The sequence below is a fragment of the Odontesthes bonariensis genome, chromosome 5 (genome assembly GCF_027942865.1).
Source record: "Odontesthes bonariensis isolate fOdoBon6 chromosome 5, fOdoBon6.hap1, whole genome shotgun sequence".
Taxonomy (NCBI): domain Eukaryota; kingdom Metazoa; phylum Chordata; class Actinopteri; order Atheriniformes; family Atherinopsidae; genus Odontesthes; species Odontesthes bonariensis.
The window spans coordinates 10,294,217-10,320,148 of NC_134510.1; the positions used below are offsets into that span (position 1 = coordinate 10,294,217).

Sequence of the window (25,932 nt, forward strand, 5' to 3'; positions counted from 1 at the left end):
ACCATCAGTTTTTATGTAATTACAAGAGGAGAACACTTGTTTCTAAGTATGTTTGCACAGTTGAGTGTTTATATGGTGTCTCTTAACTTCTGCCCTAACAACCAACAAACGTAAGCTGCTTATAGTTCATTTATATTTAGAGCTCAGCTCTTACCTCATTGTCTGTGCCCACGTCAAACATGACAGGCAGGCACTGTTGTGGTGGCATACCTCCACATGCTGTGTAAAGGGCCAGCTTGCCAACTGGGATCCCCATGCCATGGCAACCCAGGTCTCCCAGTCCCAGGATCCTCTCTCCATCCGTTATACACACAGCCTGTCAACCAATACATCCGTCAGTACATTACCACACCAGAAATCCTCCTTTCATTAAAAATCTGAGCAGTTCCACTCCACGCTGGTCAGAAAAAATGACAGAAATATTTACGTCAATATTAGGATGCCACATCTGTAATAATGAGATTACATTTCTTTTAATTAGAAAATAAATAATGCAGCAGTCCTGCTCTGCCTCAACATGACCTTTTTTAAGTCCATTCTACAAAAAATAAATGTGTTTTTCCTTAGTGGAGGCCAGGCACTCCCACACCCTCCTGGATTTCCCCTCACTAGTCAGTATATTTACCGGTATTAGACAATAAGTTCCCCCTTTGGGTTGGCTCGACAGCATGAGAAAACAAATCAGTTGTGTAACATTCTATATTAGCAGCAGAAGAGTTAAATGTTCCTAAATCTTTCTTTTTCCGCCTTTGGTGTGACGCAGATAACACTGACACAAGGCTTTAACAGCTCTGTTCCTGCCACAGTCTGACGGTTTAAGAGTATCGCTAATTAGTTTTCCCACTTGAATGTTTAAAATACATTTAACAGCTTGATAATATGCGGAAGATGCTGCAGAGGCTTATTAGTGGATGACTGCCTTGGCTTTGGTTTGCCCTCTCCCCTCTGAAATGTTGAAAGTAGGGCATACATAGTGAGTTCACGATAAGACCACCCTGAGAATTAGCAGCAGCATATCGGCGGGGAGGTACAGTAAATGCTTTGCTGTTGACAGCCATGAACAGGTGGCAGAGGCTGCAGGTATATTTGACATGCCAGGAATGTCTGCCGTGTCGTCATTTTAAATATGCTTAGATTATGACTTGCACATATTTGCCCTTTGCACAAGATTAAAGAGATAGTTGAGCTTTTTGGAGAAGTTACCCAGTACAACTAAATCTTTCATGTCCCAAACAAATCATTTAATTTATCGATTTAATTTCAAAGTTATCGAACTATCTGACTTGCACTTATTCAAAATATTATCATCATTACCTTTTAAAAGCCAGGTTTATAGTAAATTTTAATTTCAACCAAAACATTAAATTCTGTTTTTACAACAAAAGCAGCATTTATACCTGTTTAATAATAATTATTTTAATGATAAATTAAAAAAAAATATATATATACAATAAAAATAATAATTTTTACTAAAACAGGACAATTAAATCCCCTCTCACTACCAAGAGCGGTGTACTTACGCTCAGTGCTCTGAAGGTTACAGCAAACACAGAATGTATTATATTTCATTCCTGCATGGAAATGAGCCCCACACAGTGAGACTGAGCGTCAGCTGCCAGCTGTTTTGCAGACAGGTAAAAATGTCAATCTTGTCACTTTTTTCTCAGCAATTCACAATTTCAGAGCTTTCATGAGAGGTGTTACGGTTGGGAAATGAGTCCTTCTGTAAAGGAATAGTGAACTGTGCCAACTCTCGCGGCTCCAAGCGCAGCTCCCTCGTGGAAAATTAGTTTGTGCTCATGGATGTTCCCATCAATGCTGATCGGAGCCAGAGGGGATAAATACTCCAGACTACTGCCGAGTCATTTGATGTGAGACTGAATGCTGATTAAACACTCTCCTGCAGCACTAAAGTCAGTATTTGTTAGTGAGTTTACTTTAGACAAAAAGCTCATCATTTGTTCGCTATAATAATAATTTTTACTTTCACTCACTTTAATGGATTTTCCCTCTGCTTAAGTGTGTTATGAATACTTTTCTGGTTCACACTAAAGAGAGTTATTCTGTCCAATAAGAGGTTACAGCTCCAGAACTGCTTGTCATTTCAGAACCAGGGGTCCAGTTGAATAAATCGTCTGTTTTGCTAGGCAACCTTCCTAACTTTGTGAAATGACCCAGAAGAATCTGAGTCATAGTCATAAAAAGAGCTGGAAGATTTTTCTAACTGTGACAGGAAGGAGCTTCAATGCTTCCTTTATTGTCTATTTTAGCAGGAATCAATTAACCATCCTTTAGGAAAGGAAGAGGGATAATTCAGTCCCACAATTCCTTGCAGCTGCAGTGTTAAAATAGATGCTAAATTATTTCAACACTAACTGGGATTCATATCAATAAATATGTATATAGGAGCATAGTGTGAGCAGCAAACTAGTCTATGCCTCTGAGCTGACAGGGAAGGTAGCAACCTATGACAACATCCTTTTCGTTTGTATTTTTGATTCGTTTTACATTTTTAACTGCCAACCTTAATGTTGAAATGATAGTTTACATGATATCTAAGTATACTAATAGGATAAATATTTGTATGATTAGTGTGAAGAATGATAAGGTAGAGTACTAAATGCACTTTCTTTGGAATATTTTTCGAACATCTGTAGACTAAGTGTGGTGGGATTATGATTGAAGCGAGGTAATCTTTTCCAAAAATCTTGAAGAATTTCTCCTCCCTAACCTTAACCCCCTTACATTTTCAAACAAGGTCAAGTGAGAGTGTTTCCCCAGATTTTCTTTGATCTCTTGTCAATCTAAGAGATATTGTGGCACACTTAAAATAACGAATGAAGGCCTTTTCAGATATGCCTTTCGAGCCAGGACTGAAACTGTCTTTGAAGCGCATTGATGTCTTATGTGAAAGTGCAGAGTCGGCATGGGGGGAGCTGAAGTTGATCCGCCTTCTACAACCCCTGGCAATAATGATGGAATCACCGGCCTCGGAGGAAGTTCATTCAGTTGTTTCATTTTGTAGAAAAAAAGCAGATCACAGACATGACACAAAACTAAAGTCATTTCAAATGGCAACTTTCTGGCTTTAAGAAACACTAAAAGAAATCAAGAAAAAAAAAATTGTGGCAGTCAGTAACGGTTACTTTTTTAGACCAAGCAGAGGGAAAAAAAATATGGAATCACTCAATTCTGAGGAAAAAATTATGGAATCATGAAAAACAAAAGAACGCTCCAACACATCACTAGTATTTTGCTGCACCACCTCTGGCTTTTCTAACAGCTTGCAGTCTCTGAGGCATGGACTTAATGAGTGACAAACCGTACTCTTCATCAATCTGGCTCCAACTTTCTCGGATTGCTGTTGCCACATCAGCTTTGCAGGTTGGAGCCTAGTCATGGACCATTTTCTTCAACTTCCACCAAAAATTTTCAATTGGATTAAGATCCGGACTATTTGCAGGCCATGGCATTCACCTTATGTGTCTTTTTTCAAGGAATGTTTTCACAGTTTTTGCTCTATGGCAAGATGCATTATCATCTTGAAAAATGATTTCATCGTCCCCAAACATCCTTTCAATTGATGGGAAAAGAAAAGTGTCCAAAATATCAACGTAAACTTGTGCATTTATTGAAGATGTAATGACAGCCATCTCCCCAGTGCCTTTACCTGACATGCAGCCCCATATCATCAATGACTGTGGAAATTTGCATGTTCTCTTCAGACAGTCATCTTTATAAATCTCATTGGAACATCACCAAACAAAAGTTCCAGCATCATCACCTTGCCCAATGCAGATTCGAGATTCATCACTGAACATGACTTTCATCCAGTCATCCACAGTCCACGATTGCTTTTCCTTAGCCCATTGTAACCTTGTTTTTTTTCTGTTTTCGTGTTAATGATGGCTTTCGTTTAGCTTTTCTGTATGTAAATCCCATTTCCTTTAGGCGGTTTCTTACATTTTAGTCACAGACGTTCCTTCCATTCGTTCCTCATTTGTTTTGTTGTGCATTTTCGGTTTTTGAGACATATTGCTTTAAGTTTTCTGTCTTGATGCTTTGATGTCTTCCTTGGTCTACCAGTAGGTTTGCCTTTAACAAGCTTCCCATGTTGTTTGTATTTGGTCCAGATTTTAGACACAGCTGACTGTGAACAACCAACATCTTTTGCAACATTGCGTGATGATTTACCCTCTTTTAAGAGTTTGATAATCCTCTCCTTTGTTTCAATTGACATCTCTCGTGTTGGAGCCATGATTCATGTCAGTCCACTTGGTGCAACAGCTCTCCAAGGTGCGATCACTCCTTTGTAGATGCAGACTGACGAGCAGATCTAATTTGATGCATGTGTTAGTTTTGGGGATGAAAATTTACTGGGCGATTCCATAATTTTTTCCTCAGAATTGAGTGATTCCATATTTTTTTTCCCTCTGCTTGGTCTAAAAAAGTAACCGTTACTGACTGCCACAATTTTTTTTCTTGATTTCTTTTAGTGTTTCTTAAAGCCAGAAAGTTGCCATTTGGAAAGACTTTAGTTTTGTGTCATGTCTGTGATCTGCTTTTTTTCTACAAAATGAAACAACTGAATGAACACACGGTGATTCCATAATTTTTGCCAGGGGTAGTCTATGCCTCTGAGCTGACAGGGAAGGTAGCAAAAGAGGCAAAATGGGCAACACATCTAACAATGCTGTCATCCCGCTGATGAATCAGCATTGCCAACTCAACGTGTGTAAGCACACCCCGTTGAGGTGCAAATAATCCAAATAATAGGTCAAATAATATAGTATAACACTAGATTACCTTGATGTCTTTTTCTGGCCAGTTTTGGAGGATTGAAGCAATATGGCCACGGTCATGTATAGTGATGAACAGTCCCCTGGAACGCAGACAAAAAAAACACACAAGCATGAAATCAGATAATCTTATGTTGTACATGTTCGACATATTTTAGATGTTAGACATAGAGCATGTTGATACACCTGTTTCTCACTTCCAAGGTTTTGTGTCATGCTCTGACAGAGTGAACTGTCACTACAAAAACCTTAGTAAAAAAAAAGAAAACACACATCAACACTTTATACTTAAAAACATTCTTATCTGAGATTTAAAAGAAAGCCGGCTTTGAGCGGCACATCAGATACCATTCAAAGTTAGGCAAACATTTATTTTCAGCCTTCCTTTCTTCTGACCAAAACTTTATTGAATACTGATGGCACCTGGGACTTTAATGTTAAGCCCAGAGCTCAAGGCCTCTATGAGAAATTTGCCTTGGACCCTTGTGGCTCCCCAAATATGAATTTATCTTTAATCACCTGCCTCGCACCAACCCTTTCTTTTTCATTTCCTTGCTCGCTGGCATCAGTGTCCTTTTCTTTAGAACAATTTCAGGATAAAGAGATCTTGTCATTGTGTGAGGTCCAGCTGCATCGTCTTTCCTATCAAATGCACATGTCTGGTTATAGTATGGGGCCAATTCCTCCTCCATGTGCCATTGACAGTGAAAACACTATTTGCTAGAAACAGCTCTTAAAGCACAAGTCTATCCCAGGTCACTGCTGCTCGGCAGAAATGTCAAACACAAGCGGAGTAAGACATTTACAAGGTACGAAGTGATATGAAGAGAAAGATGTAAAAGTGTCACATAAAAATGCTGTGATAAATAACTCGGGGATGAGGTAGGGCACACTTTCAACATGCGTTTTCTCTCAGTGGAAATGCTTCTAATCAAAATAAATCAAGGACGATATCAAAACATGCAAGCAGCAAGAGCTGCTTTGAAATCCACTGTATGAAAACAATATTCACCAGGCTACCGGGATCTGAACAGAGAAGTGAAATAAAAGGCAACATTTGGCTTTCATTAAAACAACCAGAATAGTTCCACTTGTACTCATGCGTTCTCAAAGGCATTGATGCAAAAATATTTATGAAAAATCTTTCCCAGCCAAGGTGTGTGCTTCAGTGTGCGCAGAACAGCAGATTAGCCGGTGCCACGGCCATATGACTCTTGTTAAATGGGCAGAGGAGGTCACACATGGGAAAGTGCATCAGCAGCCCCGGGGCTTGGTGTATTTGCTCTCCAAGGTAAACTATGCGCCCCCTCTAATTGATTAGGTAGGGCTCACACACTGAAAGCCCCTTTTTGAGGTGCATTGTTCCTTTGCTGAGGGCTCTATTTTGAAGCACTCTTAACCTCTTGCCTTTCCTATTTCATACATTAGAGTGCTACTAAGATTTCTAAAGGTTACTACCAATGGTGACACACATTTTTATGAACTAAAGAGAAAGTGCTGCACCCAGTGCCTTTTTTTTTTTTTTTTTTTTTTTTGATGAGCGCTCTGCTCTTTTAATGCAGCTGTACAGAAAAATTTTAGTTGGAAAACTTTTCAGAAAGGTGCTGTCACTGTTGCTTCTTTTGGGCATTTTCATACATGAATGTATGAGCTGTCATCACCGCGGTTCATTTCTACCGCAGATTGTGTTGAAAACTGGTTGTTCGCTGTGGGAATCAATCCTCACATAAGTCGGAGTTCTTTTTTTAATGACTTATATTGCAAAGTAAAGTTATTTACTTCTAAAAATCGTTTCTTTTTTTTCAAGTAGTTCAATCAGATATGAAGGACAGAGAAATTGAGCATGATTGACAGAAGACGCCGACTCCAGTAAATGATCCTCCCACAATACTCTGCAGCTCGCATAAAAGTCACTCACCTGCAGACATCTGGCATCTAGCTTTTCTAACACTCTAAACTTCTTTGTCAGAGTAATGATGCACATCTACATATCTTCTTCTACACATCTGCGTGCAGTTAAAGGGGAAGTTAGTTTTTTTTTTTAATTGCAATGTTAGTTCAGAGCTGCCATATTGTTGTTATTGGGGGCTATCGGGGGCTTTGTCTGTTATCGGTGAGTAGATGAACGTGTTTTATGCCAGATATAAGGTCCAGGTTTAAAAAATAATAATAAAATTACTTCCCCTTTAAGAGAGTCCAAAAATGACTGCAGCTGTGAGCGTCTGTAGAAAGCGGTACAAAAGAAGAAGAGGCCTGCTGTGTGTTTATCTCGAGACAGGACAGGTCACTGCCAGCTGCAGCATATGAAGAATTTTGGAGACAATGGGGGCACTGGAGCTGACAGGCTGACCCGACAATATAAATGTTGGAAAACAACTTTGTAAGATGGATCAAAGCAGACAAGGCAGACTGGCATTAATTCCTCATTCCTGTCAACTGGAAAGTTACCAAAAACATTTCGGGTTCACCTTTCCGCTGTTTCTTCCCTCCCCCCCCAATTCTCACTTTCTGCCACTTTGTACTTTCAGGGCTGCTGTCGACCCACTGACCTTTGGCCCTGAAGAAGTCCTTAAAGTTTCAGGAGGACTGCACTCTGAGCAGTGAAGATAGGCTATAATCTGCAGTGTTTCCTGATGTCAGACCATGCTGTTTTGAATCCATCATCTCTGTCTATGAAGATAATGATCTTTTTCTGTTCTGATCTTGAGTTAACAGCAGCTATAAAGGGGTTGTGTATGACAGCTTTTTGGGCCAACATAAAAGAAAAACCGGAACATGTTCCGTATCATTTCTAATCTATAAAATTGCATTTGAAGGTAACATCAAACCCTCTTCATTTTGTCTACTATGTGGTCAGCTACTCACTCACAGCCTCGTACATGTACATTTTCTCATGTTTTGCATCGGCTTGTTGTTTTTTTGCCTCTTTTTGAATGGATAACCAGGGTCTTATCTTCAGTAGAAAGCAGTCAGAGAACTCTCAGTTTGGTGAATCAGGAAGGACTTATGACAGGGAAGCTAGGCACAATGTATTCTGTCTTATCAATTTTAACACTATGACACTCTCACATCACAAAGTTATGTACTTCATTAGTGTTTTCAGCAGATGTCATTGCATAAGCAGAGCCAGTGCAATGTACCCTACCACTGATCAGTTGAGCCCGTCAGGAGTTGGATAGCTTATTTCTGGGCATTACTTATACAAAGACAAAGCAATGACATACATATTTGCGCTTTTGCAATTTTTTTATTTATCTATGTGTTTTGCAGTTGGTATTTTGTGATTAGTCTCGAAATGTATGAGTCACAGCTGACCGGCGATAACATTTCTATGTTGAGAAAATAGTGACAAGGTAAACAACTGCCAAATGCAAAAGTGACACGATGTTAGAATTCACAATATAGCATTAGAATGAACTAGTGTGTAATTCGAGAGATTTGAGTTGTTTCTAAAGGGAGAAAATTGACAGATTTGTGGCCTCGCTCTGAACAGCTGTTAGCTTGGATCAACCATCAGAATTTCTCCCTGCGAAATAGATAATTCATATCCCATTAAGTTCTATTTCTACACAACATATTTTTATAAGTTATCCTTTCACTCTCCAACTGTCCACTGCATCATGATAACAGTTTGAACAGTTTATACATCGCTTTTAGCCAGCCATTTAATCGTTAGCTTCCCTGAGCTTAATGAGCAGCTTCTACTATTTTTGGCTCACTCTTTTAACCATTTCTCATCATAAAATACAATTCAACTCTTTCAACTGATCTCCTCATTGGATATATTTTCCATGTTTTCAGTTTGCATCGTTCAAGTGTTACGGATTAATCACTGTTTATTCTTTTCATTCAAATCATGATTCATATTTTTTCATGCCAAATCTTCTCCCTAAATCTTCCGCATAACCCAAAGTGATGAAGTGACGGTATACAATTAGATCTGACTGAGAAGCTCATTTCTCTCTGTGTTTTAATGCTAAGGTTAGCCATACGTCTGTGTGTCTCACTGCTGCTGATGAAATAGCCACTATGAATAGCAGAAGCTTAAGTTTTCTAGATAAGACGAGGGCCGTGTCAGGCTGGTCTTGCAAGCTGCAGAACAACGGGCTGCTTTCCACAGCCTGACCCCCAAACGCACTTTGAGCCAAACAAAGAAAGCAGCCTCCCATCTTTGACCTCTGTCCACACAAAACACCACCAGTCGTCATTATTCCCCCCCAACTGCATAACGTTGATCCTCACCGTGTTGGGTTCAACTGACAAAATGAACACAAATCACTTAAAAGAGCGTGGAATGAGAGTTAAAGGTCACAGCCATGCAATGTGAGATTTCTCAAACTAATTAAGCACCAAATCTGAAACGACAGACGTGTTTTATTGCTGGAATGTCTGCTGAGAAAAACCATGGCCCAGGATTTTCCCCTTGATTGTCTGAATTTGTTTGGAAAGGCCTAATTGGAGCTAAATGGAGCAAACATCGAGCAATGTGAGTCTGTCCACAGGAAGACCGTAAATGTCAACTGAACGAAAAGGGCAGTTCCTGTTTTGTTACTGCGTGACATTTCACCTCTGCCTGACATTTTGCACAATGTAATAATATCAGTTTGGTAGAGAATTTATTTTTTTTTTTTAATTAAAAAAAATTAAAAATCAATCAATTAAGAAGCAAAGCTGACGTTACCAAACTATGAGTTACATGACACCTATCCGTTGTCATTGAACTCTTTTTCACGATCCCTCCACTGTCAAAAAGGTCATTCAAAGGTTATTAACCGATAATTCAATTTTCAATGTCTGGGCAAGATACTTTTCTGTCAGCAGAGCAAAACACATCTTTACTTTAAAGGTTTTTTAATATAAAAGGGGCAAAAACACATGTTCTTCCTCCTTATCCCTCTTAAGGCTCCTGTTTTCATGCATCCTGACATTACGGAGAGTAACTGCTTAAAACAACTTTATTGCTTATGCTAATCAAGCATAAGCATTTTTCATCGTACACTATAATCTAAGAATTTGTTGGGTTTCACTAGCGGCGCTATTTAATCTAAGTGAGAATTGTCAAAACATTACAGTTAAATGCGAGGTGATGTTGCACTGGGCAGAGGCAGTCCATGCTTGTAACCCATGTCAACCAGCTGCAGCTGTCACTGGGCCCAGAAAACTGTTGCTGTTGGACTAATTACTGTCTCATTAATGCAGAGGGCCTTGACAGCGCTGGCGTGCTGAACTCTAAGGGATATGTAATGAGTCTGGTTATGCGAGGCATTTTGAAGGCTTTTATTGTCTCACAGGGTTTAGTGATGCTACACACACGCTCAGTGCATGTTGCGGGACATGTTCACAGTTGACATGTCCTGTGAACATGATTTTGATTTTAAGCTTGGCCTCTATAACACAGTATAGACCAAAATGGTATACAAAAGCAAAATGATGTCCAAGATACAGTCTGCTTCTCATGGTAAAAGAAACACATTTATTCAGCGGGAGAACTCCCTCATGGAGAGCTGTGGTTTTTGTAAACTGGTTCAAACAGGCGCATCCCTCCAAAGTTAACACGCTGGATCCCGCTGCCAGAGCAGCTGCTGGGATTTTGAGGGATCATTTCATTAAAGTTGGGAAGTTCAACAGGCCCTCGCAGCAACGAAAACACGCCATTTCCAATAAGAAGAGATTAATATAAAGAATTTAATTAGAACGGATTAATCACCTGGCTGCTCGGTTTGGGTTTAAATGGTTGCAAACAAAGAACAAGAGTTAGAAATACAATAAATAATAAACCACAGATTCAAAACCCCAGTTTTATTCTAGAAAATGGAATAAAACTGTCTTTCGAGGAAGTAAGAAAAGCACTTTGAAGTCATTTTATCAGTCCAGGAATCGGATGTATGAATGATAAGTTATGCATTAAACCCAGACAATCACTTAAATTTATATAGTAACAACGTGCAGAGACAGCACTTCAGTTTTTCAGAGCACAGGTTTGAAAGTTTCACAAAAAAGAATTTGCTATTTTACATTTTTGAAACCAAAACTACATGCATAATGTATATATCTTTCGGACTGTTCCATACGTAACTTTTGTTGAATGTATTTGTCACTTTCAATGTTGACATGCCTGATATCATTATTTGACTTCATTCATTTTGGGAATCATACATGAAGGACTTTGGGCTCATGCGCCAATGTCAGCGTTGTCTACCAACAAACAAGCAGGCAATCAGGCTGTAGTGGGCAAGATGGCAGATGGCACGAAAACAAGTGCTATCAGATGTCAGAGCTCCAGTTCTGAAAAATACGGCTGTTGTCCCGCAGTTTTCCAGTGGATATCAGAGTTTCATTCTGTAGTAGTCCTTTCACTGGTGCTTTATCCCCATCTTTCATTTTCAATGATGCAACAAACTCTTTGTTCGTTTTACTTTTACAAAATTAAATACCTGGTTAGGGATTGGAAGGAAAATACATTGAACATAAAATACCTTGTGAATCCATCCAAAATGTTGAAACAGCATGTTGGTCCACATAGCAAAATCTAGCAGTTTCACAACAGAGGCTCAAATGTTGCAAGGAGACTACGATTTCAAGCTTCAAAATCCTAGCACAGCTACATTTTCCTTTAGAAGTGTGACATTCCTAAGTTTGTGAAACTGTCACAAACATCCACAAAAACACTAAAAAACACAACGAAAATGGAGTGGACCAGTTATTCTGAGTTTGAGCACCGTCTTTTTTTTTGATGGAGCCCCCCCCCCACCAAAATTTTCAGAACTTCCTCAACTTAAATATTCTAATACCACTTGTGATTTGTTAGGTTTAGGTATTAAAGATAGAGCATTTGCTTAAGAGTTGGAAATAAAAACTTAACGATTAGGTTAAAGAATTTAAAATGCACTTTATGTTTGGGGCTCATAATGTGAAGTGAGAAGCTGCTCTACTCAAAACAATAGGTCCATAAAGTGTACCTATTGTTGTGTTCACAATTCTTGAACTTTTTATGTCACACTATAAACATGTTTGCGCTGTGGACATATGTAGCTATTACAGGTTCTGGTGTGCAATTGGCAGAGGTGGGGACTTGGACTCGAGACTTGAGACTTGACTTGGACTCGAGTCCCGATTTTGATGACTTGAGACTTGCTTGACCAAATCAAATCACATCACTACGTCACGTCACTACGTCACGTCACTACGTCACGTCACAACGTCACGTCACAACGTCACGTCACAACGTCACGTCACAACGTCACGTTACCTTACGCACAGCTAACAGACCAGAGGCTACGAGAGCATGGACCATGTCTGTTCCAGCGATAATTGCGTTTGGGTTCAAGCAATACGAACAGGACAGCAAAGGGCGGAAAGCCATATGCAACGTATGTGGCGTGAAAATCACGGCTGGCACCAAAACTACGTCGAACTTCAATCGGCATTTGGAGAGGGAACACAAAGAAATGTAAGTAACATGGTGAAATTTTTATTATGGTTATTATGGTTTATGGTGAAAACGCGCCTTTTAATAAATCATTTCCAAACCAAACACCCTGAACCATAGGCGGGAGGGAGCGGGGAGGTCCGACGTCTTACAGTAAGCACACGTTTTTATTAGGGCTCGTCCGACAAGGACCCTATTGAAATTGTAATGTTTTTTATTATTATTATTCTTTACCCTTTTCGTGCCCCAATTTCGCCCCTTTCCCGTGCTCAAAAACTCACCAAACTTTTGCAAATCGTGCGGCCGGATCCAAAATTCAATATTTTTGGTTGCTAGCACACGTTTGACGCAAAATGGCGAAATAGCGGCCCCTACAGACGTTTAAAATTCCCTCTGCATTTGGTGAATTACCGTATGTCGCAAATTCAAAAACTTCATACGTAACCATGTTCCCTGAATAGATATCGCCTAATTTTTTTCAATTTCAAATAGCTTTATTGGCAAAAGAAGGCAGTGCTTATATTGACGAAGCATCTAAACACAATATTAATAAAAATAAACAAATGAATAAGTGGCAGAACATTAACAATAAAATATAAACAACTTAATTGAGGCGTGGTCATGATCCGAATCATAAATTATAATCGATTTGTTAGGACTTGGTTGGGACTCGAAAACAAAAATCCTAGGACTTGGACTTGACTTGGACTTGAGAGCAAAGACTTGAGACTCTACTCGAGACTTGAGAGCAAAGACTTGAGACTCTACTCGAGACTTGAGAGCAAAGACTTGAGACTCTACTTGGACTTGCAACATAGGGACTTTCTCCCACCTCTGGCAATTGGGCCGAAACTGAATGGACTTCACTCTGTTTAGATATCCAGTTACGATGTTCCGTATATGTATTGGCCAACTGATCTGAAATAAATCAAAGTAGGCAATAAGGCAACAAGCACATTACTTCTGAAATCACAAAGGCGAATGTACTTAACACCTCGCAGAACAATCACAAACACTTTTATTTCACCTCAGCATTCCTCACAGCTAAAGAAAAGATACACGTAGACTCAACTTCTTTTTTCTCCGCAAAGTGAACAAAACACATGGCCTTGATAGCACCAAAAAAAATAGCATTTCGGATATTGCTCAATGTTTAAATTTGAATATCGGATTTCCTCCAGAGCAACCCCATGTTTGCAAACCCTCTGTATGAGCATCCTTAAGTGCATCACAGCAATCTAAGCCCGGAGACACACAAAGCACTCATAAAGAAAGAGAGTGATTTCTGTGACTGGATGTGGTGTCTCACCACAAGCAGTAGAAAAGGACTGATGGTACAATATTTAAGCAATGAGACTGCTGGTTTCAGCTTTCTTGCTTCCTTTGCTGTAAGATATTAAATAAGTTAATGGCTTTTCATGGAAATAGAAGATTTTTTTTCTGTCTAATAACTTAGTCTACTTTGTGACAAAATTGATTTCTTTGCACGTACTGCTGCCGTGGACTCTAACCGGGGAAAAAGAGAGCAGGTCATACCTTTGAAACTGAAGACATACTTTTGGTTTAGTTCCTTCTGGTAATTTAGGTAGCTGACGCCAAAAGGAGCAAAGCAGCTGGCATCACAAATAGCACCACAATACAAGTCGGAATTCCTTCAGCCAAGCAACTGACAAAACTAATAGCGAAGAAGAAGAAGAAAATTCAGCGGGAACGTGAGTCGGGCAGTGCCAATCAATAACCGTGTTCCTGCTGCAGTCTGAGCTGACACGAACTCTGCTCGCATTAAAAATAACATATTGCAATGGAAAAGATGATCGATGAAACTAAATTTGCAACAGAGCTCCGGAAAGTGACAAAAGCACTCTGTATCTGTGAAAAGGAAAAAGAAAAGCAGAAACAACCACAGCAGGCAGTGGATGAACAATCTCGCAACATATCAAGAAAATGATTCAGCCCACACTCCATCACTCCGCCTCTGTCCATGCACACATAATCCTCCCCATTATTGTTCAATAAGGAGAGAAATGTCTGAGGGGAGTGCTGTGTGTGGGTTTCTTCAGGGAATTTTTCAAACTGGTAAGAAAACATCAACCCAGTCATTTCTGCCCAACACAGAGCTCTCGTCGCTTGGAAATAAAACGTGACTGACAGGAATTTTCTTTCCAGTCCCTTCACTTTATTTTCCCTTCACAGCCTCCTCTCTTCGTACAGTATGATTCTCGGGAGACAATGCACTCTTCTTCTTTCTCCTCAGACTTTTACAGGACTCCATCACATAACGAGTATTCAATGCGTTGCCTGAATCACCCCCTTTTTTTTTTTTTTCTCGCCCCTCACGAATTGGAGGCAGCTCCAGTTCTTGGGCTCAGAAGACCAGAACACGCCCCCACCTCATTCCACTGCAGCCCACTGAAGACATCCATACCAAAACTAATCTTCTCTTGTGAAGCTTTTCCAGACTTGGGGAAGGGGGGGTTCAAGGCCAAAGTGAATACAGTTTAGCCAGAATGATTGGCCTTTCATCACTTCGGGTAACGTGCTGAGGCAAATCATAAAAAGATGGGAAATCCCTGACACAGGCCATGAAATTAGCTACCAGGCAAAGTGAGTGAAGGGGCTGTCATAACCTTTCATGTGATGAAAAAGTCCAGATGAAGAAGAGTCAGATGACTGCCATGAATGTCCAGTTTCTCTCTGTCCTGTTTCTCTTTGAACTTTACATAACTCCTGGGGCAAGAAACGGCAGGAAAAGGTCTGTTCCAGCACAAAGGCCCTGCTAAAGGAATCAGAGGCATAGACCGGATGAACCTTACTGGTCAGATGAGTTTCAGCCCTCTGCAGCCAGCTTTTCCATTTGCCTTTTCACACATCCCGACATTTGAGGCATGGCAGTGACGTTTGGTGTGGGATGGAAAGTCACATTCAGAGGCATTTGGTCATTTCTCAGCCAGACACTTGCATAAGACTCGCCAAACTGTAGTTCAGTTCTGTATCACATGAATGGGACAATTTGCATCATCCAAACTTCAGATAGGTGTTCTTTTAATAGAAAACAGACATTGAGCTCACTGATGACAGAAAACACTGAGCATTGAATGGATTTATGATGGGGCTATGATTTATGGACCACTGTAAGTACACAAATTTTAAATATGCAATGTACATTTTTTTCCCACGCCTACGTTTTCAAGGCCATTTAAATAGGAATGTGTTCCCAGTAAACTTACATTCACATATAATAACTATCTGGAACACTGAGGTAGCCTTACACCCAACTGGAGGAACAGGTTCATGTGTGTGTGTTGTAAAACCAAAAAGTAATTTGATTCTAACAACAAAATGCTAAATTCCTTCTCAAACACCAGCGTGAGACATAGAAGTATTTTCTGACTCGACATCTCAGTCACCAGGACAACATTATTTGTTGTTGGTCTGTCCCTTCCAAATATTGCTAAATAGCTGCTGAAAATAAATCTGCTCCTCAATGTGACAAGACTCTGGTTAAAGTTGGACCGCCTTCAGGCACATAAGTGACTTTGATCATGTTTTTTTTTACTTTACAGTACTTTGTTAAGCATGCTTCACTGTCAGGGTTTAACGTGTAATCCAAGAGCAACGTCAAAATCAAGAGTAGTTCTAATTTCATATCAGAAAAGATGAAGAACCACTGTTTTACTAAATTGGAGAACTGAAATATGAATATGAACTGAATATTTCTATACTTAAGTCTCTGCTGAGACACTGATTTAGGGTAAGGACAAAAGAGTGCAAGGCAAAATATTAACAGACTTGAATATTTACGTAACAATTCCTCTGAAACAAAATGACCCATAAACATTTATCAATTTCTTTGAGATTGACTCTACTTTCATTTTATCTTATGCACATATTGGCAGCTTTGGAGCTATTCAGCGATCCACTGGCATGCAGCTACCCTGAAAGTGACGTTTTTCAACTGTCTAACAAGGAAACTGGAGCCGTGGCTCTGACTGATGCTGAAAGCTGACCCCTAAATCAAAATCAAAGTGAATGTTGAGGGTGTCAGGGGAGAGGTCAGGGCTCACATAATGATAACAGATCAAAGTGAGTCGAAGAAGGAGAATCATGTGGTTCAAACCCTATTCCTGTGGGGGCCAGACAGGGTGCCGGACATTTAGGTTACATCACAGCAAGATTGGCCATTATCATGAGAAAAAACAAAGCCCACCAACAATCTAACATACTTTACAGTCCATTTGACAAACAGTTTGTGTTATGTCGAAGTTCAAAACTTGACCTCAGACTAATGCACGGGGGTAAATATGAATGCTATGAAACACCAGAATGGTTTCAGTGATCAGATTTCCAGTGTGCTCTGCCAAAACACACTCTCTGTAAATAATCTCATATAAGTTACAAGTTAGTGTACATACATTGGTTTTCCAACATATCGGCTTCGTTCAAATGGTTTTAGTACAGCAAATAGTGTTGTTGTTAAATGTAGGAATAAATCATTCTAACAGGTACCACCAGTTTGTAGGCTGAACAAGCAGTGCAGGGGCAAACGAAGACATTACACACTGAAAAATAAACTCTTGTCTTCTGAGTATATAGAGACCCTCTGCAGACACATGCTGCTGAAATGATATGGTCTGATTTCCTATTTTATGATGTGTTTGGATTAAGATCATACAATGTTAGCCAATATATAGGAATATAATAACCAGAGCTGACAAGAAGGGTTCATGAAGGGTGTGGACAGTCTCACAAAGATGTTCCCACTGAGCAACAAAATGACAACGTTTCAACATACTGAGGCATTTCACAGGCATCAGTCAAGCTAATAAATATTTTAGATAGTGTCCTAATGTCCTTCAGTACAAGATTGAGCCAAATCTCTGACACAACGACAAGTTTTAACAGCCACAGTTGAAAAGAGCTACGACAAAGCTGTCAAAGCAGTGCCCTCTGACCACATCCTTCAGGGAAATATAGGAGCCTATTAAACTGATAAATAAGAGGCAGAGAGATCGCTGACATATGCTGTATGATTTCATATTTCCATACAAATTTTCTCACCAAAGTGCAGATATAAAAGCAGTGATTAATGAGTAATGTATTGACTTAACTCCTATCAGTATAAAGGAGTGACCCATGTCAACATGAGGCCGACCCAGTGTCAGGAAGCTCAAACCCTCCACTCGTATAAATAACAAATATCAAATAGCAATTCATTTAAAAAGCACAACAATGTAATTTTGTGTGTATTGGCACAGTTACACATTCTTGGTTGAAAAAGGGATTTTTAATTTTGAGGAAATATGTTTGTTCTGTGTTTTAAGTACTGGCATGGATTAGCATGGAGACTAAAAAATAGGCTAACTGTTAGCCTAGCTAATAGTCACATTTCTCCTGTTTTCATATTTATATAGTTTATAATTCATATAGTGTCGTTGTGAGCTGGTGAGCTTTATAGGTACTGGTACATGAATAAGAATTGGTCAAAACCAAACAGAGCTAAAAGACTTGTTTCTTCCTTTTTTAAGTCTTAATGCTAACTTAAGCTAACTGACGCCTCTACTCAGGAAACCTATATAAACTGCTTGTAAACATTGATAATGTACTGTATAATGCAGAAATGCAAACACAGAAGTAAATATATCACATTAAAAGTAAAAACTATTTTGGACTTTGGTATTTGATAACTTCTTTTTGTGGAAACTCAAACTGTGTTACACCTGGAAAAATAGGCATCGTAGTGAATCAAACAGACAACTGGGCTCAGTGACCATAATCTGTCAAGCCCCATCTTCTTCATTAAATCACATCGTCCAAACTGCTTCATCCAGTCATTGCTGAAGGTACATTACAGCAGCATATCTGTGTCTAATGGGTTTAGTGTTTTACAATATATGTTATTTCATTTTACACCAGTAGAATTAAAAGGGAGATGAGAATGCCAGAGATTGGTAAAGTGCCAATAAGGTTGGACTAAAACTCTGATTTAGAGTTTCTGTTCAATCCAGGAGGAAACATAGATGGATGCAACAAACTACTCCACTTTTCCATGTGTGAAACGTCTTGTTTGTGTCAGATTTGAGACGTTACACAAATCTATCTAAATCTGACCATATTGTATGTCCACTGACTCTAAAAGTTCATATATGCAAAGTTTTTATTGATAACAATCCTAATTGAACGGGAATCCCAATGTTTTTTTCACAGGAATTGGAATTGCTTGTCACCTGTTTGTCCAAAGCTATAGTTGCACCACAGCTATTTTCTATCTTTACCTGTAACTAGTAGGCTAACTGTTAATAAGAGAAATTATCATTTTGATGCAGATCACCGGGTTGTTTCCAGAAAGCTGTCCGCACATGACCAAGATCCAACCTGTGACTCTCAAGTTGTACCACATACATAAAGATTACACGTAGTACGTGTATTGTATTTCATCACACAGAGCCATCTGGCGCTTACTTGTCACAAAGGACATAGGCCTGCAGGTCAGCAGTGTGAAACAACTCCACTGAGGCACTGGCAACGCTCATACACTAGCTTTGACATCTGTTTTGGCATCGAAGCAATACACACACATTTCAGTCTTGACAGGTGTAATAAAGACATGATATAGTGGTGTTTCAATTTACAGTCTCTTTGTTAGTTTATATGGGCCCTGGAGCTGTAACCGTAGAAAGACAACATTGTTAAAATATACAGAGCACATTAGTACAAGTGGTGAAAGTGGCCAACATTTGCAAACATTGAACTGTTCCATAAAGCATCGTATTAAACTCGACAACCTGTCCCACTTTGTAGTTTTATAGTTGTACCACTTCTCTCAAGAAGGGGATGTAAAGCTATATCCATTCAGCACTAGTGTGACTGCATGTGGCCAAACACACACTGTAAGTGCTTAGCTCTTTTGAATCACTGTCACTGTAACTCTTTTCCTGGTGCTCTGTGAAATCCACCTTAAAGCAATTAGGGGACATCTGACTTTGTGGCCAATTTGTGTGACATATGCTGGATATATTATCTGCCTCATGCTGTTAGGACACCACAGGGTTTGCTTTACAAACCAGACCGTATGTGATTCACAGAATATCAGATAAGCTATAAGGGATAATCAGCAAGTCGTATTTTCCACTGTGGGCTAGTGAAAAATTACTTCTGCGACCAAAATATGATCAGTAGAGACTGTGTCAGTATAGCAGCCAGACTGAAGTCTGCTCTATAATTTTGTCCTTAGTGCAGAACGGAGTCTTGCATTAATGCGTCATTCAGCAACTCCATTAAAGTTCAATACTGCTCACACTGTTAAATGGAGAAAAAAGGGGCCTTATTGAAAAAAAATAAAAAATCAGAAATGTTTATTTTGTGTCATCGTCTTGAGTTATATTCCACCGTATAAGTCTGATGGACTGTGAGTAGGCAGACAGAACTCTGGTAAAAGATTTTTGATGGACTGCAGTGACCTGCAATGTCAGAAAAGATGAGTGTATAGCATATGTGCTAAAAAGATGAGTCCGCCCAGCCTGCACTGTACGTCATTCCAAGAATTATCTCTTCCCATATTTTCTGTCTAGCTCTACAGTACTAACCAAATAAAGGCAGAAATGCCTTTGACTTTGTGCAAGCTCACACACTTTACTTTGGTATTTGAAGCTTGTCCAGACCACAAATCCATTCTGAATATTGAAGAAAACATTGTGCACCAGTTTGAAAAACACATACAAAGATTAAATTTCGATCTAAGCTTCTATAATGTTGCCATTTTTACCTCGTCTTTTTCCATGAGAAAAGTAGAACAGGGTTGTAGATTGATCCTTTACAAAATGAAAATATTACATCATTAGATATTATTTTTTTTATCTAATCATTTAATGATTCTTTAAGATCTCATTATTGCAAAAAATTGCTAGCAGCTGTGCACTGCCAATAGTGGTCAGCTGGAGGTCAAAATATTAACTACTAGCACATCAGCTTGGCTAAGTGCTAGCTTGGTCACATGCTGGACCAGATAACCCAACAAGAAGTGTAAAGGTACATCTATCCATGTCACATGATGGGACAGGAGTTGCCATATTTCTAGAAACTGTCCCATTACCTGTGCCTGCTACTGTTGTTGCCCGGTCAGCTTTGTTTTTGGACATTTTTTGGCTAAAATGGTCAGCTTTGGTGGAAAGGGTAAACATTGGGGAAAGAGTGAAAGGTAAATTATGCTGCCGAGTTCCAGATCTGTTAATCATCAAGCGAGTGTTATGCCAAAATCTGATCCCCTGCAGAATGTGTCCCATAAAAACCATCTTTAGAACTTTTAGTGGACAGATATGTTTAGACTTTGGTTAAGAGGACTGAGACACAAGACTTAGGCCTTTCAAAAGCAGAATGGTAGAAAGCAAAGTCTGTTTATTCAAAAGGCCACTTCAGTGCAAACTGGAATACAATACAAACAAACCTGTGTAGGAATTTAACCCCTCATTCTCTACAGACACATCCGCACTGTAGCCTGCAAAAAAGGGCACATTTTTTGTCTTTAGTCGTGATGTTATAGATCTGAAATATAAACTGAAAGTTCATTGATAAATGAATCATTTTCAGCAGTTCTTTGAGCTGTTGCTGGGTATCTCGGTCACAAACTAATATAAGAGGTGAAACTGTTCCTGCTGACGTTTTTTGGTTCAAGACACGTGTTCTTAATTCTTAGTAGAAGAAAGGAACTTAAGGCAAAAACATTGTTTTCAAATATCACTTTACTTTCAGAACTTGTCTTTTTACATACAAGTAGAATATAGTATAGTAAAATATTAAAGAAAGAAATAAGATAGTGTCATATAAGCTTGTAAAAATGATCTTAATGTAAGCACCCATCTTGGGATGCCTATTGGTGGATCTATATATTCAAATGTTGTACTATAGTGGAAGAAAAAAATATAGAATTTTTTTCAAAATCATATTTTTAAAGGTCATCATTATTCTTTATTTACTGAATTATTTACTTTATTATTCATTCATCTATTTATGGGGTCAGAAATGTCCACTTAAGTAACAGTTACATCCTTCAAACATTCCAGTTTGTTTCATTTTCACTCGGAGGTTCATCATTAGTATATTTACACACTATATTTTTGACAGTCTGTCCCACAAAAAAATGATCACCTGAATGAAAATAATGGATGGGGGATAGTTTTGTCAAGGATTTCATCTCAAAATGTGACCATCTTTGCATGTATTTTGAAGTTGTGTGTTGTTGCAGCAGTGTAAAATCTTCCAGCAGCAGCTTCTTGTCTGTTTATATTGTACCATATCAAAGCTGGGAGTTCACAGACGCTGACTGGAGTTAGAGCATCGCAGAATGTGAGGCCAAACCTGTCTGAGGTGAGCCGGACAAATGTGGACAGAAGCTGCCAGGTGAGCTTTTAGGCTGACGAACACTCAGGCAACCAAAAACCGTGGTATTATTGCAATGACTTCATGGTTATTTTTTAGAGACACAGCGAAGAAAAGTGGATTTTCTACAGTGAAATCCAACCACCCGGATGTCCTGGAAGGCTAAAGCACTCATGGAAAGATACAGCAGTATGAATTTGCAATGGCCCCTAAAACTGCAGGTCACAGACAATTCAGCCAGGTAGTCTTAGTAAAGTAGACAGTTCATCAAAACATATATTTAGTTTGATTACTTTCCACGTTTACACAGTAAATGTCAGTGCTGCGGTGGATTTAAGCAGAGCATTAAATGATACATAATTTATCATGCTTAGGGGTACTGCAGGAAAACAGGAGTTGGGTTTGCTTTGACCTAAAATGTCTCTGCTTTCACTGGCTCAAAAACCTTCTCGGACATGAGCTCCATGTTGCTATACAAGGTCCTCAAAGTCCAGAGTGAAATTACTTCCAAATGTTTGCCACGTTCATCATGGTTTCAGTGTAATAACACACCATTACTCTCCTCCATATATATCTGCAACAGTTCTCGCAGAAAAAAAAAGTATATTATGAGCTTCTGTCGGAGTCCACCGAGGAGTAAAAATACTGTGAACAAACACATCAGCAAACATCTTACAATGAGTCATAATCGGGAAAGAACTTCTTGACTCAAGTTTTAGCAGCTACTCGAACAGTTATGGTCCAGCAGGAGAGAGTACTTTCTTGCACTTTAGGCCCACCACTCCAGAAGAAATGGTTTCTCTAAAACACTGTGTGTGGGCCCGAATAGTGTTAGATCATGGCTTAAAAACCCCTAATCTGCAAAATTGGAACACTCCATCATCCAGCACATGTCCCCTGAGACGAGGCCAAGGCGCCTTTAGTTGATGCCTTTTATTAGTCCCTTATAACCTCCTGCAGTTCACCCTCCGGTTTAATTAAAAAACCGCCCCACACGACTTCACTGTGGCTGTCGCCAAGTAATGTTACAATGCTCATTACACTGGTAAAAAGTTTCACCACTTTAAACACCATGCGGAAATTTGACAGCTATTTAACACATTCCAAACTACTTGGCCAAAGATAGCTGTTAAAAAGTATCTGGTTACATTTAAGGTAACGTATTAAAAACAAAGTTTTTCATTTCAGGAAAACATCGGGGCTTTTGTTCAAACAGCAGATAGATGGGATTATTGTACAAATATTGCATGGAATATCATTTATCCATCAAATACCTGTATATCCTTCTCTATAGTGTCCATATAATGTCTTTATCTTTTCTTGGACCACAGGCTCAAGACACAGAAAATGTCAGACACAACAAACAACATGTCCTGCTGATACATAATACTTTGTATTTCATGCTAGGTGGCATGAAAGAAAATACAGAATTCATGTCCATCAGCACAAATACAAAGTTTTATGTTTCATGACTATCTCCTGTTTTGCCGTGACATCGAACTGGTGTCTTCAAGTAAAGTCAACGAGGCACTACTCACCTATTTTACAGTGGCGTAAAGTTCTCAGCTGTCTCAGCTCGACTCCGACTTTGACTTAAATCTTTGAAACACAGTTGTTAGCTTGGGCTCCATAATGTCACGAGCCAAAGTCTCATTCTCTGAAGGCTTTGTGGTCACTGATTGAAAAATGCGTTATAATAATTGATACTCCGTTTGAACAAGTTCAGCCTTAACTGTTCGGTCTAACTTTGAACGTTGATTTAAGAAACTAAGACATTTGTAACAGGGAACAATTCTATTCTTTAAAACATGAAATGACCATTTCTTATCGTAATTACAGGGTCAAGAAAAAGACGCCACCTTGTCCACACCCTACGCTATCTATAGGGAGTTTCAAAATGCTTTTCCAGGTCCTGACAAGCAGCATAAGAGACCAGCCATCCCTACGCACTCAACCAGGAATCCACTAATTGGATACCAGTGATCATAAATCTCCATCAGCATGATGGATTGCTGCATTTCATGTACCTCAGGAGCCCCCTGAACAAGCAGATTCTTTGTTTAAAAGGGAGTATCATCAGTCCATTTAGACACTCAGCGCACCATGGAGTGGCATCGGAAATGACTGAACTAAAACCAATTACTTTCCAGCTATTCTTGGGATCATCTTTCCACCACAAAACATTATAATTTATCACTCGTGAATATTTTCAGCAGTCCAACAAAGTGCACAACCCATATTTATGGTGAAAACAGACTAACTTTCTCTGCTCAATACTCTGCCGACTTAAAGGCAAACAAACCAACATAAGTAAGCATGTCCACTAATCTTCTTACGATGTGAATGTGCTCCTTTCTCTGGCTCTACCGTCCTGGCTCTGCCTCATTTGAAGATCAGTGGATCAGAAGTGTTTTGACACCTAATGGCGTTTGGCCTTTGGCCTCTGGTACAGAGCCTGGTGTTGGAGTGTTTAGTCTGCATTAGGAAGATTAGCTGGTAACATCAGGCAAGACAAGGAAATGCCGGTGTCTCCACACAGAAACCTATAATCTGATGATTAGATACCTAATTTACAACTACGGTGGTCTGGAGACACGCATGCACACAAGCATGCACAAATGTCGGCATCAGTAATCCATTAAGAGGATTTCTAAAGTGATGCCCGTGAGTAAAAAGCAGAAACAGAAACAGAACAGTATTTTACACTCCAGATACACCAAGCAGAAAAAGCAGGTGCACTTTGATCCTCCATGTTCAAATACATCAAGACTTGCTGAGTCAGGGGTGATGTAAAGCAAGATTCAAAGATGATTCAGTTACCTACAGTCAAGTCATTGGGAAATGAGAATTTTTTTTAAAAAAGTCCAAAGTTATTTCAACTTCATTCATAATTGTCTGTTATATGTATTTTAATACAAAAAGAAAATATGGAATTTTCCACATGTCAAAATGTAGAAGTTTCACCATCAATGGCTGCTAATTTAGAGATGATAATGTATCTCTACAATGTTGTTCTCTGTAGGGCAGCATCCGGGTGACATGACAAGAATCACAACCCATGAATAGTAAAATGTACAAGCTGCATCATAAACATTTTGCATCAATGTTACAAGGTATATTTTTACTTCTATACCTTACCGTGTACATGAATTATAACCGCATATACTACATCTTGGCTGAGAGGAAAGTAAGAAAGTACTGTGGAGAATGTGCAGGATGAGGCTCCAACAAGAAACCTCTTGCCCAAACATCATTGGATTAGCACTTTCTGCCATATCCTTCTTGGCCTGTTTGTGGCCAAATAAACAATAGAACCTTGACTTTAGTAACAAATAGAAAACGTACACTGCATCTGTGATGTGAAAAGCTTATGGAAAATGTAGAACATTAACAACTTTTGAGCCTTTATTGTGACACTGCACTATATTTTGCTGACAGCCAGCACAGCTAGACCACTGTTTTTTTTTTCTCTTTTCTCAGGCATGGTTGGCGAAGAGAAACAATCTGGCTAAAAACCCATATTTGCTGAGGATAGTCAATTATATCCTTGTTTTTTTTTTTGTTTGTTTTTTATAATTGACCCCCTGATGCACATTTCTAGAAGCTGTGGGCCCTGGCAGCGGCACCCGGCCCACGCAGCCGGGAGACAGAGGGAATGTTTAAAATGACTCCTCCAGAGGGCTCAGTGTGAGGAGAAGGGATGCATGCTAGGAATATTTTCCACTTGGTTCTGCAGAGATGGGGAAACAGGGAGCTGTTGGGTAACAAAGTTATGTGCATGGGAGAATTTGAGTTGCCAAACATCCCAAATGTACCCAATGGAAAGCATTTCCAATAAAACTGTTTGGACATGATTAGGAAAGAGTGGTTTCACAGCTAATCAAAAGTACCTAAAAAGGTTGTATAAATGAAGCCATGACCAATAAAGCAACATTGGGCCACTGTAACATAGTCATTGGGGAAAATAATCAGCACATCTTCACAGCTACTTGGTATGTTACTATCTTTTAATGCATTGTCTACTTTCAAAATATGAGTTTTACCTTCCTAAAGGTATCTCATGATTAAAGTTCAGCTTGTTTATGATATTTTCTTCCCATTTCAGTTGTCAATTTTAGCTAAAATATTGCTGGCTACAAAGAATGGCTCTCTAACATAGGGAGGTTAGCAGGTTAGTGGATTGCATTCATCCTCTTCAAGGGAAAAGGTAATTATGCATGTAACAGCAGGGAGTGACCACAAATGGCAGTTAACTAGGGTGGTCTCTCCCCTTTCGGTCTAATTAAAAGTCAAAACAAACCAAACACTTGAAACCACCTGAGGAAGGTTAAA

At 39.3% G+C, this 25,932-nt stretch overlaps 1 protein-coding gene across 1 annotated transcript in view; it reads right to left on the reverse strand.

The window, feature by feature from the left end:
• me1 (malic enzyme 1, NADP(+)-dependent, cytosolic) overlaps window positions 1-25,932 on the reverse strand; it is an 87,440-nt gene that overhangs the window by 24,221 nt on the left and 37,287 nt on the right. The window contains exons 4-5 of the mRNA XM_075464889.1: window positions 4,807-4,882; window positions 155-316 (exon numbers count right to left, since the gene is read on the reverse strand). Coding sequence (XP_075321004.1) covers window positions 155-316; window positions 4,807-4,882 — 238 coding nt within the window. The remainder of the gene's footprint in view (window positions 1-154; window positions 317-4,806; window positions 4,883-25,932) is intronic.